The sequence below is a fragment of the Cavia porcellus genome, unplaced genomic scaffold (assembly GCF_034190915.1).
Source record: "Cavia porcellus strain 051 isolate PalLab524CR breed Dunkin Hartley unplaced genomic scaffold, mCavPor4.1 scaffold_11, whole genome shotgun sequence".
In the NCBI taxonomy this organism is placed as follows: Eukaryota; Metazoa; Chordata; class Mammalia; order Rodentia; family Caviidae; genus Cavia; species Cavia porcellus.
The window spans coordinates 50,916,516-50,934,973 of record NW_026947494.1 but is presented as its reverse complement, the minus strand read 5'-3'; the positions used below and the strand labels follow the sequence as shown (position 1 = coordinate 50,934,973).

Genomic DNA, 18,458 nt, shown 5'->3' with positions numbered 1-18,458 from the left:
CGGAGATACACATTCCTTCCCCACATCCCTTTCTTTTCCTTTCCTTTCCTTTCCCTTTTCTCTTCCCCTCCATCTAAATCTGCCTCTCCTCCTCTCCCCCTTCCTCTGACTTCCTTGCTCTCTAACTTGGTCATTAAAAATTACCCAAACACAGACTATTCGCAGACCTGCAAGTTGCATTTATTGGGTCTCAGGAAGGCAGAAAATGAAAAAACTTCTCCTGTAGGAAAATCTCTAATTAAAGGTCAAATCTCATTGGTCAACAAAGATTAAAGGCAGGCATTCATGTTTTACTTAAAAAGCATATAAGAATGAACAGATTTCTAATAAACTAAAATGTGTGAATTGTGAGTACAATTCACTAAAACGATTAGTCATACTCATTACTAGTAGTAACTAATTGTCACATTAGTAGTCTTAGTAGTAGTACTACTAATATGACAATTAAACCCAAATTTAAAAAGGGAATGACTAACATATGAATATATGCAGCTACCTCTCCATTTTATACTCAGCTTGCACCTGGAATCATCTGGAGGGCTTGGTTAAAGTGCAGACTGCTGGGTAACTTCCAGTTTCTGATTCAGCAGGTGTGGGTAAGAGCCTGAGAATGTGTAGTTCTCACAATTCCCTCTGTAATGCTTACTCATAATTACCTCCATAATGTTGATGATAACTAATTTTACTGGGGGAGGAGGCATAAACACTTGTTACCCCGTCTCATATTAGGCAAACCACAAAATGTTTCCTATTTATATGTCTCTGGACACTATGAAACTGATTTCAAAAACAAAATTTTTTTAGATACTATTTAATTGGATTTTGGATAGATTGATAAGAAATCATTTATGAATCCCTTTATCTAAATTATGCTAATATTATTTAGTTGGTCTTTGTAGTAGACACTTTGATTGCTTACATAATCATCCTCCTTATCAGAACCCTGAATGTGCCCACTTATTTTCTCTTTCCATGCTTCCACATGCTGCAGCAAAGGAGAATCCCAGGCCCAGAGCCAGCCCTAAATAAACTATCATGGTAATCCTACTCCTGGGCAATGGCTGCTTGAACACATTTCAAGAATCTTGCCCAGTTAGATCTAAAGGAAAGTTTAATGTTTTAGAAAAGATTCACTTCTGTCCTTAAAAAAAAGAATGAAAAAAGACACTTATCTGCCCTTGACATTGTCATGGGCTTTAATGCTTAGAATTACTTTGAGAGGATGAGAGAAGGCAGCCTGCAAATGAGATTAATGGGAGGTGGCCACCTGGGTTTTTGATGCTAAAAAGGTCACAATTACGTATGTTGGAGCTACTTATCTACTGCAGTTGTTTTGTAGTCAGAAACAACATTTTTATTGAAGCTGAAAATCTTTTATAGTCCTTTATACAAATACGTTACTAAAAAATTCATCTATAGGCCCAAGCCAAGAAACAGTCACCCTTTCCTGCTAAACTTGTTTACTTCTATTTGAAAATAAGAACTATGTAACTCCTGTTACTCTTTGAGCTGGCTGTTAAGAAAGTTCACAGTCAAGTTTGCTATCTGAAGACCATAGGTTTCCCCAGTTAAGAGTTCTTATTTATATTCCTTGAATCCCGTGTTAATAATGTTCTGACTATGAGCTTTCCTTATTTATAGTCTCAAGTTATCTTATGGTCTTAATGGAAACAATTAACTAAATATTATATATTACCAATGCAGAAAAGCACCATGAATGAACAGAAAAACATGTAATAAATTCTTTAATTCTAGAAAGGAATTTTAGAAATACGTATTTGTCAAGCAGGGCAAGGCTGAGGCATGACACGACAAGGAGAAGAAATATTGCTGGTCAAGCCATCAGTGTAAGTGTACGGACAATGATGAACAACCTGAGGCAGCAAAAAAAAAAAAAAAAAAAAATAGGGAGGCGCCATCAGCTTCATTATATGAAGAACCGGGGTTTCAAGTAGAACATGGATGAGAGGAAGCTGCAAAGAGAACCCCAAGGAAGTCCCTAGGACTACAAAAATTGGGATAACATACCCCAAAATGAGGTTTCTTCTAGTATTTTTTCCATTCTGAAGAGCCATCTGGTGGATCAATGTCAAATACAGGAAGAAAAATCCTTATAAAATCCTAAATTTTACTTCTGTTTCAAATAAGAATACTTCATTTATCATTGGTACACTTTACACTCTGTAGCTATAAAAATCACACTGTATGAGTTCTTTTATTGTCACGAGGGTTCCTAAAATGTTGACTAAATTCTTTGTCCCTTTTTACCTCTCAAACTTTGGCAAGTGGTTATCAATTTCATTTTCCAATGTTCCCAACAATAAAATAACATACAAGGAACAAAAAGGAAAACACGCTAATCAGACAGAGAGAAAACAAATTCTTAGCATCAATACATTTTCCTGGCAAGTGAAATAAGTTTTCTAGTAACTAAAGTACTAACAAGTTAATAAAACCCAAACTTATAAACTCACAAAATGAAACTCTTCTTTTAAATAACTAATAGCAAGATTAACAGTAGCCAAAGATTGGCTCTCCATATATCTGGGAATATAAATTTCTCTTACTGGTAGGTAAAATAAGAAATGAGACTATTGAAAAAACCCATTCACATTTTATTTCCCCAGATTAAACATTCTATCTAAAATTTTAAATGCCTGCTTGGGAGGGGGCAGTGCACACTACTAATTCCAGTACTCTTGAGAGCCTTAGGCAGGAGGATCACTACCATTTTGAAGCCACTCTTTGAATTTACATTTCAAGTCTAAAATATCTTGGAATTCTTAAAACACCTAGTATTAAATCACAAAACAACAAGTCTAATTCAGAATATTATTGTAACATAAAAAAGCTGATTTCAAGATCAGCTTAAAATATTTGCTTAAAATATTGAAACAAATATTTTAAACAAAACAATGATTAAAATTTTCTGTACAAAGGACAGAACTACAAACCTACTATACTGTTATTTACATGGCAACCCCTAAATGCAAACATGATTAGTTCAACGATTCACCTACTCTTTATATGTTCCTGTCTCAGGATCTTCTGTCATGACATCATGAAGACCCTCCACTGAGATATTTATGATTCCACAGAATTTATCTTGGATAACACTAGAATAAAAGAAGAGCAAAATAAATTAATTGGAGTATTTTAGCAGGTGATTTTTTTTAAAAAATCTGAATATTGTCTTAAACATGAAGAGAAATTTTAGTTTTGAAATACAAAAGAAACTTCCATGATTATTTCATAAGGCAAAAATTATATACATACATTATAAATTTCTCTTTCACAAGATTATTACTATGTTTAGATATAGTGGGATTAGACAAGAAAGAGACATATTCTCTGATAAGCATCTTGTATTAATTTTGTACCTAGAAAGGTAAATATAAAAAAAGTGCTGACTAAAGTATCTGCTCTTTTGGAGACACTGTCAAGAAAAAGAAAAGACATGATCTAGCTGGAAGAAAATACCTGTAAAATATGTATCTGGTAAAGGGCATAGATCTGGAATATACAGAAAAGTCTAGAAACTCAGTAAGCAAAATACCTTTACTTTGTTCATCAGAACAAACATTTCATCAAAGAAGACAGGCAGGTGGCATGTGAGAACCTGAAAGAATGTTCAGTATCCTCAGGCAGCAGGGCAAGGAACTGACACTAAGACTGACAACACCAAGTGCTGATGAGGATGAGACACAATAGGAACTGTCACACACTGCAAGTAAAAATTTAAAACGAAACATTCATTTGAAACATTTTTTGTCTTATTTTAGTTCCTGTGGTACTGAGGATTGAACTCAGGGCTTCTGTACTAACCTATATTCCTGTCCTTTTTTGAAAAATTTTGGGACAGGATATCAGTAAGTTGCTGAATCACCCACACTGGACTTGAATCCTCCCCTCCTCAGTCTCTCAGAGTTCTGAGAATGTAAGTCTGCACCACACACCTAACAACATGTTGTTTTTATAAAATTAAACATATAAGCAATCCCACACTTATTTACTTAAGAGTAAAAGAACTATTATAAGACCCATATACAAACATTTATGATAATTTTATTCATACTAATCCCAAACTGCAAACTCAAACATCTAAAAACTAATGAATGGATGAAGAAATTATGGAACACTTATTCAATGGAGTGACACTCAGCAATTAAAAAGAACTAAATACAAATACTTGAAACAACAAATCTCAAAAACATGCTAAGAGAAGTAAGACAGATTCCATAAGCACCTGGCTGGCAAGTGCAAGATTGTGAGTTTGATCTCTACCACCAAAATAGATAGATAGATAGATAGATAGATAGATAGATAGATAGATAGACAGACAGATAGATAGATAAATAAATAGATAAATAAATGAATGAATAAAATAAAAAAGACAGATTTAAAAGCCTATATACTGCATTGCTCCATGTATGTCATTTCTTAGGTAAATTTATTTGGTCTATGGTTCCCTGGCAAAGAAACAAATGGAAAATTCTGGGGTAACAGAAATGTTCTGTATCTTGAGCATACAATAGTTACACTCTGTGTACATTTATAAAACTTCACACTAAAAGGGGATTTTTCCGGCTGGGCATGGTGGCACACATCGCTTATCCCTCAGGAAGCTGAGGCAAGAGGATCACCATGAGTTCAAGGCCAGTCTAAACTACATAGTGAGACCCTGTCTCAGAAACAACAACAACAATAATAATAATGAAAAGAGGTTTTTCAGTATGTAAAATATACCTGAATTTTCAAAAAGTAAAAGCATATAAATCCTGCAGGTACAATAAATTATGTGAATTTAAAATTAACAGAGTGAGTAGTAAGTTCTGCTTCCAAACAACGTATAGTATCATTCCTGCAAGGGATATTATAACCATGTTTCACATACTTCACTAACATGCATAATTAATGTTCAAATGTTCAGTGAAGTAGTTCCCAAAGTCAGCACAGTTTGGTCACTTACCCCTTTGGGAAGTCAAAGACTAGCACATACATTCAAATATGATCAAGTTTGGGGAACCCAATCACCAGATAGGCAAAATAATAATTAGTAGACATCATTTTGATATATCCTAATCTGTACATAATACCTAATTTCAGAAGGCTACATTTACATCATTATAGTCCCTTTATAAAAGAACTAAGAGTGTCAGGCGTAGCACATACCTGCAATCCCAGCACTTGGGAGGCTAAGGAAGGAGGATCACTGTGTGTTCGAGGCCACTATGGGCAATATGGTGAGTTTAAGACCAGGATGAACTATAAAGCAAAACCCATTCTCAAAAACAAATAGACAAACAAAACAGACCCAAAAAAAAATCTCTAAAGAACCATAAAGTCCATCCTCTTTGCTTCAGTGAGAATTAGAAAGCCAAGATTTCACCCTACAAGTTCAGTTGAGTCAGTCCACTGAAGTTAATTCATTTCTATATGGCTTATATCTAGATGTCTTCCCAAATAAAGCCTCATACCCTTATAGGTGGGGCTTTTGGGAGGTAGCTGAATCATAAGTGTGCAATAACTGGATTTGTTCAATGACTGTTTTAGCATGGTTCTGGAAGTAGGTGATGGGAAGACCTAACCTGGGTGTGGGTGGCATTAACTCAATAGGCTTGTAGCCTAGATTGAATTAAAGGAAAAGCAGAAGGGTACTGCCTCCTGCCTGTCATGCCATGGACTGTTTCTTCTGCGATGCTTCTCTGGCATATTACCCTGCATTGGAGCCAGCCAACTATGGGCTGAAACTTCTACAAATGTGAGCTAAACTAAATCTTTTCTCCTTTAACTCGTGGGTATTGGGTGTTTTGTCCTAGCAAATTGTAACTAAGACAATTTCTTTGGACCTCAGTGTCTTCAACTGCTGTAAGTAAATGTTGACAGAAGCAGCAAATGCTTAGGAAGGTAATAGTCTTTTCCCTTTCTTAATGCAGAACAGTTCACCATGAACTCATCATGGTATGCTAGCACAAACAAGATCTGAAAATCCTTAACACAACACTATTCTGGTAGCTATAAACAATGACCTCAATTAGATCAAAAAGACAAAAGCCATCTAGACTCTAATTTCCTAGCTTTGGCCAGAACTTTATTTCAATATTATTTGGGAACAATCTACTCAGGTAATTGCCTTATCTATTTGCAACAACTCCAATCATCAACTCTACACCTAGGAAAACCAGAAATTTTACAAAGAATCAATGGAATTGCTTAGCACTGTGTATTTTCATAAAATACTAATTATGAATTTTCACTTTCCTAACAGATATCTGGAAACTAAAGTGTGACTATGTTCTACTATGTGGCATGTCAATTATGAAGCTACATTAAAAAGGGAAAACTATTCTCATCCTGAAAAGTCTATTAAGTGCCAGAAAGGATGAGAAAGATTCTGAAATCAGAAAAAGAGAAAATGTCTATATCTCAGAGTAAAAAGGAAAGCCTGTAGGCTTTGAATGGGAAATGTTACACTAATGAAGAACTGAGGGAAAAAAAGAGAAAGGAAAATATCCATGCCATATTCTGCAATCAGCAAAAATACAAATTATAGAAAAATTATCTTCAAAGCACTCAAGTCTAAAAAAACAAAACACTCATCAGAAATGCACCTCATTAAGCAACTTGAGGAAAGTGTCTCCAAATTTAAAAAAAAAAAAAAAACTCAACAGGCTTATACTTTCCTGGAATATAGAATATTTAGGTAAACATTAAGAAGTTACCAATTCCTTTTCTATTATAGATATCATAATACATTTCCCCAAATGCTTATCATTTTATAATGAAGCCTATAAACAAATATTTATATACAATACTTACTACAACCTTTAGTAACATGATATTTTAGCTTATATTAAGGCTTTATTTCATCCTTTATTCATATAACACTGTCTTAACCCTTTTGTTTCACAAGAATCTTGTCTTCTATAATATACTCTTTCTGAAGTAAGTAGTTTAAAATGTAACTAGAAGTTTAATTCAAAAAACCAAAAGAAAGCTGTAAACAGTGAAATGAAACAGGAAGAAAAGGAGGAAAAAGAGAATTCATTCTTAAAAACAAATCAGAAACTAGACAGTACTTGCTACATTTCTTGATGAAAATCACAGATTTTTCTTTTATGCATGTTACATGTTGATGACCTGAGCACTTTCTTAGAATTCTTGTCTACCATACTCACCTATTCAAATCAGACGTTGGAAATGAATGTAATTATTATGTAGTATAATTGTGTACCAAAACCCAAAACATCACATCAGATGTTAGGTACAACATGGAAGATCTAAAGGCCACCAAAGGAAGCCATGGAATCAATCAATCTCTCTCTCTCTCTCTCTCTCTCTCTCTCTCTCTCTGTGTTTTGGGGGAACCAGGGGGGAGGTACTGGGAATCAAACGCAGGTCCAAATGCAGGTCCTTGTGTTTGCCAGGCTGGCACTTGTGCTGCTAAGCTATATCTCCAGCCCAGTCTCTCTCATTCTTAATAAGCCACTTGCTCATTAAATGATGGTTTTTTTAGTCCCTAACACAATTAGCTAAACTGTATGTTAGTTACATATGTAGCAGACCACTCAAAAAGCCAAGAATTACAAGCTTTAAAGAAAACAAAACTTAACTGATTACTTCAGGAAAAATATAACAACTTGGTTTAGTCCCATGGGCTGACTTCAGAAGAATGATTCATTGTTACAACAAACAGAAATATCAAGAAACAGGAAGTACACTTAAACAAGGATATCAGTCAATTTACAAAGGGAATGATCGGAATAAACAGCCAAATACATTATCCTAGCTAACTCTTTTTGGTCAATAGGTCAGGATTTACTCAACATTATGTATGGCAGACATCATGACAAGGTCTAGGGATAAAAAAGATGGTCAACCTAGAGTATTCCAAAACTAAAAAAGTCTAGTGTGGGTATGTTGAAATTAAATGTTGCCTGCTCTTTGACTCAAATGAAAAAAAATTATTTTAGTGCTGCGCTTTTAAATTGAAGATCCTTTTACGGACTAGAAATCTGTAAGAAAGATAAAGAAATTAAGCAACAAATTTCACTGTTTGTACATAATGTTCACTGTATGTACAAACGTACATAATCTAGTTCTATATAACATCCTATACTTCATTTTAAATTGTACAGGAATGTCCAATTTGTTAACTGGCACTCAAAGTCAGAACAGCCTATCCCCTGAACACTGCTAGAGAAGCAACAGCAACCCATTATTCCCTAATTCCCATCACTGGCTCCTACGCACCTGATTCCTACTATCACTCAAAAACTTAGACCTTTTAGGTTCACTCATATTTCACTTCATTAGGAATGTTGTTACTACTAAGTAAAGCAATTCAAATATTTATATAATGTTTTCATTTCATAATGCTAATTGAGTGCATTTCTGATGAGTGTTTTGTTTTTTTAGACTTGAGTGCTTTGAAGACCTTACTAATTCTATTCATTTTTCTAATTACTGAGGAATTCAAGGAGACAAATGTGTACTTGTATTCTAGTACCTTAAATGTCATTCTTTCTCCTTAAGAAGTTTTATGTATTACGCACTTCAGTAGCCTCTAATAAGCCACATTTCCAAACTTATACTGCATTACTCTGCTTTCACTGGTTGCAATTAGTGAAGTTTCTACTGCCTAAATTTAATAGTTCTAACTCCAAAATGTGCTTCCTTCCTTCCTGCTCCTCACAATGGACTCCCTTCTTTTGCTATTCATCTTCATTCGCACTTCTTTACAAAGTCTTTCCTGACCACTCCACTTCATGTGATTGAGTTCTCTGTCATTTGAATTTCAAGTAATGTTAAGACCTGTGCACTAATTTCACAAACAACTCACATGGCATCTTTCACATTTTTTCTAATGTCGTCTAATTTTTTAGACTAGCTCTGCCTAAGATTACAAGTAACTTGAGGAAGAGACTATGTTTTGCATTTATTTTTTGCAGTACTAGCAACAGACCCAGCGTCTTAACACATGCTAGTTTACTGGTCTACAACTGAGTTCCATCTCCACCCCTTTTTACTTTTATTTTGAGCGATTGTCACTAAATTCTCCAAGCTGACCTCAAATTTGTGAACCTCCTACTTCTCAAGTAGCTGGAATTATACGTATGTGACCACCCATAGTCATTATTTTTATATCCTATAGGGTAACATGAAGCATAACATGAGCACTCAATAAATGAGAAAATTAGTGACTCCCAAAGCTACAGAACTGCTATCTTTTTGTCTTACAATTTTATTTTCATTTACTTGTTTTCTATTTTTTAATTACAAGTATGGATAGATGAGTTAACAGATACACAAATGATCAGACAAGAGCCAGAAAAGAGAGCAGAAGTTAGCAGTGTTATAAATTCACTTCTGAAATATTCATTTTAAAAATATAGGCAAAGTTTAATATAAAGGAGAAAAGACACGAGAATAAAATGAAAAGCAAAGGAAAAATGTTAATAAAAAAGTACTAATAACCTATGCGTTTCCACCCTTTTTACTTGTCAAATGTTACTTTCCTTATTTTATATGTTTGATAATTTGTTATTTCCACAGACCCAAGTTACATATGTATCACGAAAATAGCACAAGTCCCTTTATTTATGTGTTTGTGTACTTAATTATTTTTGTGTATGATGATGGGAACTGAACCCAAGATCTTGCACATGCTAGGCAAGGGAGTTACTACTGAGCAAAATTTAAAAGCTCCGACATAGGCCTTTTAAAACATTTGCATGTTTTGTTCTTCAAATAAAGAACACTATTTATCTGAGGATTCTATAAACATGGAATCAATCGATTACAGTTTAAAAATATTTACAAAAAGACCCACATCTGTAGTGAACATGTAGACTCTTTTCGTTCACAGTGTTTACATGATATTAAGCATCATAAGTAATCTAGAAATGATTAAAAGTATATGGAAGGACGTGTGAAGGTTATACATAAATACTACATTACTTTACATAAGGCCCTTGAGCATCTACAAATTTTAATGCACATAGGTCCTGAAAGCAATCATCTACAAACAGCAAAGAGCAACTGTTATCTGAGAAGTGATAATGCACAGATACAAGCATTCAATGATAGCATGAATGCTTGTACTCAACATAAAGACTATGATCATTTAAATCAATTCCATACCGTTTTCAGTTAACCTTTTTCACTCAAATGCACATGAATAAAACCATTGTTCTTAAATACTATCGAAGCATTTCCTAAGGAATTTTCTGGGTATACAGTAAAGATTACAGCTGTACAGTATGTGAACTGCAAAAACTAAGCAGAGTCATTTTTCCTTGTTTCTGAAAATCATGTAATAAACCAATCAATCTCTCTTATATTTATTCAGCTGATTTAAAACTGTATGCTGACTTAAAATTATTTCTCTTGAAATCACATAAACTCAAATCACAGGTGTTTAAAAACATAAATGCCATTAGAAAATAGTATCTCCACATATATATAAAATAATCTAATATTCATTTGGTCAGCCTAAATAACATTAAATTAAACATGAATATGACTCCATTTCTACCTATTCAATTTTTTATTAGTATTTTTCTAATGAGCATTTTTATACTACTGAATTTTTTTTTCCTTTCTTCCTTTTTGGGTTACTGATCCATCATCACAGAGAATATATCTTAAATTATATCTCTATAAGTGATGGCTTTTAAATATTTACATCATGTCTTTATCACATGATCCCAGGAGGAAAATGGTAGGCAAAAACAGAGATTTTTCATTAACTCTTCATAAGCTAAAATTGGCAATGTAATAATGTTTCATAATAAGCCCAAGAAAGAAAAGAATCAGAACTTTAAACACTGGAATTTTCTCTGATCTAACAAGATCAAATTACGAATCACATCTAATATTTGAAGCCATTCTAAAAAGGGTTGGACAGAAATGGAAACAGAGCTTTTGCAAATGGGAAAAGGAAGAAGAACTGGAGAAAGCCAGAGGAAACACTAGGGGAAGGGAACCAAACAAAAAAAAGAAAAAAATTCCAAAAGGACAAATTAAAATACATGATGTACATGTACAAGCTCTTCATGATAAATACAAACATTTTATATACTACAAATATATATTAATGAAAAAAAGAAGTAAAGGATGTTGGGTAGGGTAATTCAAGAAAATAAAAAAGTACTCAGGTACTAAAAGCTATAACCAAATAAAATACTCTCTTTTGTTTTGTTTGGTACTGGGATCAAACTCACAACCTCACACTTGCCAAGTAGGCACTTGTACTGCTGCGCTAAATCCCCAGCCCTAAAATACTCTCTTAACTTTGCTTATATCACTAACTGAATCAAGTAATGAGCAGCACTTTATCAAACATCAAAAAAACCACCTGATTTATTTATCCATGTTTTTCCATAGCACAAGAGACTCTTAGTGACATTTACACCAAAATTGTTTTTCCCTTTCACATATTTTGCAGAACTTAAGCTACAAATACTTCTGACATTTAAATGGAAACATATATCCTTCCCACACAGTAATCTACTGCATGTTCATGGGAAAATACATTAATAAATCTAGTCCTCTAACAAATACCGGCAATGAAACAAGCTAAAATTTGTAGTGCAAATTGGGTATCATAAAATGAAAGTGGGTATTTTTAAATCAACAATGATCTTCTATTTAATAGCATTTTATATAATTAGCCCCTCTTTTGTTAACGTGAGTTGTTCTTTTTTAGCATGCATATGCATGTACACACAAAGGTGTCTTCAAGACTATAAGATGTAACAAAACAATTTATGTAGTAGCATGAGTAACCATGGCATCCTATATGATTTTCAACAGAAAAATTATGCACATTGTAAAAATTAGTGCCCAATGAAGCTAACTAAGGTTCCCTGAAAAGTTAATAATCAGTAACTGTACAGAATTACTTGGAAAAAGCAGCAGGTTGGAAAATAAAATAAAACAAAATCGATGCTTCTTTAGGGTACTTTGTGCCGAAAGGCAAAAGTCTTTCTCTTGCTCAGGCCATCATTAACAATAATGGACTTAATGGCACAATGGGTTCTTCTTTTTTTTCTTAAAGAGATATAAGGTTTGCTAATAATGGGGTTGCTTATATAACCTCATCATCTGGAAATTGTTGAAAACAAAGCTATGCAATAAATGAAAGATAATTATAAAGACGCATCTTTAGGACAATTGAAAAAAGCTAACTGTCCTACTGTTATTACGATTATATGAAAAGATTGTTGTAGCTTGTAATTAAATCCCTACAGAAGTCCTTACATGTTACACAGCTAACACCAAAAAGAGAGTAATGTGCTCTGGAAAATAGAGCTATGTAATTCAAAGGAAACTCTGGATGATAATGAAGGCATTGATGTCAACATTAGTAAAGATACTACTACACCTGTCAATGAAGCAGAAAATGGTGGGGGTTGTGTATTTGATGGTTTTTGAGACATGGTCTGGTCTTGCACTCACTATGTAGCCCAGGCTGGCCTGAAACTCACAGTGACTCTTCTGTCTCAGCCTCCAACTGCTAAGATTCTAGGCATGTGACACACCCTGTGACGCTTTGAATGTTTAAGAAACATTAAAGATCAAAGCAAAAGGCAGCAGTTTAAAGTTTAAAAATGTCTTGAAATATCTGCATAAAAGAAAATATTATTTTGTAGTATTTAAAAATATACGCATATATTTAATGTCATATAAGTAGAATTTTGATCACTTTGCAATAGTTTTCAAAATATAATGTACAGTCTTATGTGGTTTTCTTCCAGAAAATAATGGACAGTCACAATATACTCAGGCCTGCCTCAACCAAGCTCCAAGCCAAATTCCTCCTTGGTACTGCTAGCACATTCAATGAATACTGAGTTACACAGAACCCTAACACATCTGCATCTTTTCTCATCCTCTCTTGGCAGTTGCACAAGCACCTAAAATTTAAAGATACCCAATACCAAAAGTATGAGTATCTCCACCAGCAACAAATAATCAAAACACTCAGAAAATCAAAACCTGGCTCCCTTTCAGCTTTTCTTGAGTAAAAAGCATTTTTTTTTCAATCCAGTAAATCAAGCCAGAGTTTTCTTTACACTCACCATTCCAAATCCTAATTCTTTAATATCTCTGAAAAATCTTTGTTACCACTTCTTTGCATTTTTATTAACACTATGCTATAAATCAGTTCTGCCTCCAGCTTAAACTACTTTATACTCCTCAAACAGGAAAATCTCCAATACAAGTATCTCCTGCCTAGACAATTGACTCAGATTTCCAACCAGTTAATATCTCCTGTGTTATTGTTCCTTGCAGAAGGGGTGAACTTTCTAAATGGTATATTTGATGGTGTTTCTCCATTGCTAGGAATCTTCGATGGTTCCTCCAACTCATTTTCCACAGAGATGATAGTGTTCTTTTGCAAAAGGCAAATATCTTTCTCTAGCTCAGGTCATCATTAACAATCATGGATGTTACTATATACAGAATATTCTACAGAGTGGTACATTATGTATACATTCATGCTAAAAGAATATTACATTACTTCTATGACTTAAATTACCAGCTATATTAAAGATTCTCAATCAAAGCTATTCACATCTCCTATGGGTTCTTTTATCTTCTACAAAGTTGTAGTCTTCCCCAGTTACAGTCTCTCAAAATCATGGCCTAAGTACTTATATTTGCATAAGTAAATTACAAAATTTACTCTACCATACTGGATAATGAAAGGTTAAGAATTATGTACCGGCCTTTATCAGACAGACCTTTCTCCTAAACCTCTGTTTGCTAAGTATTTCTACCTGGACATCTGATATTGACCTCAAATTCAATCCATCTAAATTCAAACTCAGAATCTTGCCAAGCCCATATTTTCACTCCTCCTCTGTCCTCTTCTCAGTAAACACCGCACAAAACTGCCTAAGCCAAAAAGATAACAGCTTTTAATTCCCCTTCACCTGTCACTTGTTAGACAACAGCCAAGACAGGGCATTTGACGCAAGGTACCTCTCAATCCATCCATCCTTGGCCCAACTCTCCAATACCGATATCTCTCCTGACTCAGATTCCCACCCAGTTAATTGTGCCTCCTGTCTTACTGTTCCTTATAGAAAGGGTGAACTTTCTAAATGGTAAATTTGATGGTACTTCTTCACTGCTTAAAAATCCTCAATGGTTTCCTATTGCTCTCAGGATAAAGCACAGTACAGTACTCTTTGTCATCCAGTATCTCTTTCCAGTTTCAAATCTTGTAACTACCACTCACACGAACTTTAGCTATACTGTTTTAGAACCTAAAAAGCATTCTTTCACTTGTTTTCTCTGTCTCTGTCTCTCTGTCTGTCTCTCTCTTTCTTTTGTACCAGGGATCGACCTCATGCTTGCCAGGCAGGCGCTTATGCCACTGAGCTAAATCCCTGGTCCAGGAGCATCATCTTACAAAGATGATTCTGTTCCAAACCAGGGCTTTCTAGAGATTTTGGACTGATGTTACAAATTGAAGCATTAACCCTTCTGACACGCTGTTACTCAACTTTCTTCACTGTATCTTTCGTGATGTAACTTTTCTTTTAAAGCATGTCTCATCTCCATATATATTATACCAGTAGCATCTCCAAACAGAGTACTTACCATACTTGTAAATTAACCATGTGTCCTCTAGATTTTATACTCTACCTATATAAAAATCATATCTACTTTTTCATAAGTATAACCCTAACAACTTGGTAGCAACAGAGCATGAAATTAAAAGCATCAGCCCTAGTTAAACGTAAAGTGTCACAAACTGAGAATTCAGGACAATTACTCAAACCCTGCATATGTTTCCTTATCTGTAAAATGTAGGCACTATTACTAACATTACAATTACTAACATTACAAACATTATATGTGAAGTTATACTTAACATAGTGAAAAGCAAACAGAAATGTTAAGATACTAATACCTGTTAGTATAGAAACTATCAAAGAATATTTGCTTAATAAATAGACTATTCACAAATTATTAAAACCATATATTTTAATAATTCTATGTACATATAATTCATTATATTTCCAAATAAAGTATATAAGATGTTGGGAAGCATTCCATTTTATGTCCATATAGTTGGCACCGCTGTTCTCATATAGCCAATATTTAGTTGAGTTATAAAGCAGAATGTTCAAAGAGAATGACCTGTGCCTCATTTTCAGGAACAATTTGTTTATGAAGATGAATCTGTTCCAAACCAGGGTTTTCTAGAGATTTTGGGCTGGTGTTGCAAATTGAAGCAGTTACATTATACCTTGCTGTCTGATAAAAGCTGTAATATTCAAGTCTATTTTCCCCTGAATTTTCTGGTGCCTTTAGTTTTTGTTTACATTGAACAACTTTGTAGATCAAGAAAATGATTAAAACGCAAGCTAAGATGAAAAAAACTAACAAAATGTCAAAAGCCTCATTCAACTTCTCAACTTCTTGGGTACAAGTCAGTGATGTTTTCCCTGACACTGAAGCATCATCAATCGGTAGAGCACTTTTTTCCAAATTCAAGTTAACAGAAGAAGTAAGCTGTACTTGAACAGGTAACACTGCAGTAGTCTCTAATGGATTACCAGGGGTATTCTCTTGAAAAAATCTACTGGCAGGTGAAGTACGAATTCGCTCCCAGAAATTAACACTTTCAGTCTCAGTATTTTCCAAATGTTTCCCAGGTGTGGTTACTTTATGCCAGGTCATCATTAATGCAGTGGTCTTGTGATGAATACGAAGAGATTTTACAGCCAAAGCCCTGGACACATTTGTTGAAGATGTAATGCAATTTGTAATGTCAGTCCATTTAATATAACATAATGCTCTGTCACACATGAATGGGGGATTCTGACAATAGATGTTTAGAGTAACAGCTGAAGATGCTAGCCAGTCTCGAAGGCTCAAAAGTTTGCAGGATTAGAAAGTGCCTGAAGATGAATCAATGAAGACAATGGTTTAAGGACTTTGGATGTAAGTCTGTAAGATTATTAAATGACAGATTAAGGATCTTCAAAGATGCTCCCATGTTTTCAAATGTATGATTATCAACACTGATTATTCTGTTCCTAACTTAAGTTATTTAATAAACTAAATGTGTTAGAGTTCAAATCTACTAAATTATACAAGATCAAAAGATTATTAATGTCACTAAATTCATTTCTAGTAACATCTTTAATTCTTGAATTTTTCAGAAAGAGATACTCTAAACTGATAAGTCCTTTAAACGCAAATGGCCGTTTTCTTTTAATGGATATATAAGACAAAGAAAGTCAAGGATTTTAAGTATTTCAAGAGCATTTAATGGTACATTTGATAAATTACTTTCTAGATACAATCAATGTTTTCGAGCTGTTGAAAGTCTAAGTCTGATATCCTTAAAATTTTATAGCTTGAAAAAAATGTTATAGCTTGATAAATCAAGTATCTGAAGAACAGACATACCAACAAAGTTACCTCTCCCAAGGACAGTGAAGCAATTTCTCTGTAGGTTTAAGTACAAACTGAAAAGAGATCGTTAAACATCCCTCTTGCAACAAAGGATACTTGATTACATTGTAAATATAAATTATGAAGATTTGAAAGTCTCTTAAAAATTCTAGGATCTAAGCATTTATAAAATGGTTATTCAGCTATAGAAAATAAAGATACCCCAATTGAACAAAGGCTTCTAGATGTATATACAAAATGCCAGAATTATCCAAATACAATGCTATAAGATCCTATTAACTCATTTTCACTTATATGAGATATAATACTTCCACTTTGATACAGGAAAACTGTACTTTCAGGAAAATTCTCAAGAATACTTGTAAGGCCTGAGTTACGGCAGTTAATTTGTCTTCCAGTGCAGAGCTGACAGACAAACATCCAAATATCTCTTTATGTAATAACAATACAAGAAAACAGCTAACAAGTCGAAATAGTCCTGGGCAAGGCAGAAAAACTGTAATCTACACATAACTCTGTTGGTTTTTCTGTTCATATCAGAATTGGCTATATATATGTAAAAAGGAAAACTTCACATGATCAGAAAGTTCTTAAAAGTATAAATTTCATATTACTAAAATATCTGTATTTTACTTTAATTAGGATCAGCCAACATAAATCATACTATGTACAATAGTATAAAACAACAGATGTTTGGAATATGATTTAGAATTATTAACATCTGCTGGCCATTAAGTGACTATTTGATAAAAAGATACTTCAAGTTTAACGAACTGAAAAATGTTACTTTAAAATATCACAATTGATTATAACAAAGGTGACAAATGATGTAGAAATGACAGCATAGGGATATATATCCTTTGTTAATTTAAAATGTAATATCAAATAACAATTTATGAAAAACAAATATATTACAGAACAACCAAACTCTAAACTACAATATTTCATAAAACTTAAATATTTTTCACTCTAGCTAAAAGTTTATATTTAAATAAATAATCTTACCAAGAATAGGAAATTGATATTATTAACAGCCAGCTGATTCAAGTAAAAGTTTTCTTTTTAAAACTGAAGAGCGACATTGCTAAACTCCATTTCTGTTGCCTTCTAGCTCTTCATAACTTGGTTTTTTTTTAAGCCACAGCTTACGCAGGAAACACCTCTCCACATTGGTTCCTCTACACTTAGTGTGCAAAACAGAGGTTGCTATGGATACAGGAAACTGAGAGACAGGAAGTAATTTTATCTGTTTCAAAAGTATTGTTGAAAGGAAATCTCATGAACTTATTCAGAAAGCATTCAGAGTTTTCCTATGTATGAAGCTAAATATCTTCCAGGACTTAAAAATAAAAATTTTTATTACAAAGATACTGGAAAATTTTAGATTCCCAGAATTCAAATACTAACAGTCTATCATTATTAACTGATAACTATTGAGCGGAAAAACTAAACTGAAATAAGTATGTAAGATAATACAATTTTTTAGGAATCTTTACATATATAATACATATATTTTTGTATTTGCAAATATTTCAGACTTCAACTTTATTTTTGTTTTGTTTGTTTGTTTGAGACAGGGTCTTGCTATGCAGTTCAGGCTGGCTTTGAGCTCACTTTGTAGTCGCAATGATCCTCCTGCCTCAGCCTCCCCAGTGCTGAGATTACAGGCGTGAGCTACCACACCCAGCTTATGTTTTGTTCCTTTAATAATAATAGGTAAAATTAACAAACAAGTTGGACATAAAAATACTGAATATTAACAATCAATATCTTTTTAATATATGAACGTATATGCCTTGGATTATGACACAAAACCGAATGCCAAATTATTAATACAAGCTATGTGTGAAAAGATGGAGAGAGTGAAACAAGATTCTGAAATACACACACATTGGTCTGATCCTTTTAGAACAAAAATGAATCTGTGTCTACTCTGTATTTTAAGGTACAGGTTCAAAGTTGAATATAAACTGATTATAGCATATTATATAATTCTTAGTCATTAATTTTTTTAA

The 18,458-nt window shown here is 33.6% G+C and overlaps 2 protein-coding genes across 5 annotated transcripts in view; both read right to left on the bottom strand.

Annotated features, from left to right (window-relative positions):
* The window catches only part of Ipo11 (importin 11), a 231,452-nt gene that overhangs the window by 80,774 nt on the left and 132,220 nt on the right, over positions 1-18,458 (bottom strand). For all 3 annotated transcript variants that reach the window (XM_063258231.1, XM_063258230.1, XM_063258228.1), the window contains one exon: positions 3,021-3,116. In XM_063258231.1, coding sequence (XP_063114301.1) covers positions 3,021-3,116 — 96 coding nt within the window. The remainder of the gene's footprint in view (positions 1-3,020; positions 3,117-18,458) is intronic.
* Lrrc70 (leucine rich repeat containing 70) lies at positions 14,986-17,774 on the bottom strand. Of its 2 annotated transcripts, none has more exons than XM_005008603.4 (2): positions 17,449-17,774; positions 14,986-15,972 (listed from the first exon to the last, which is right to left on the bottom strand). In XM_005008603.4, exon 2 carries the CDS (start codon positions 15,829-15,831, stop codon positions 15,130-15,132), a length of 702 nt encoding a protein of 233 aa, XP_005008660.4. In that variant the 5' UTR covers positions 15,832-15,972; positions 17,449-17,774; the 3' UTR covers positions 14,986-15,129. The 2 variants fall into 2 exon arrangements, with proteins under 2 accessions (XP_005008660.4, XP_063114302.1); XM_063258232.1 differs by having other exon boundaries at positions 14,986-15,923.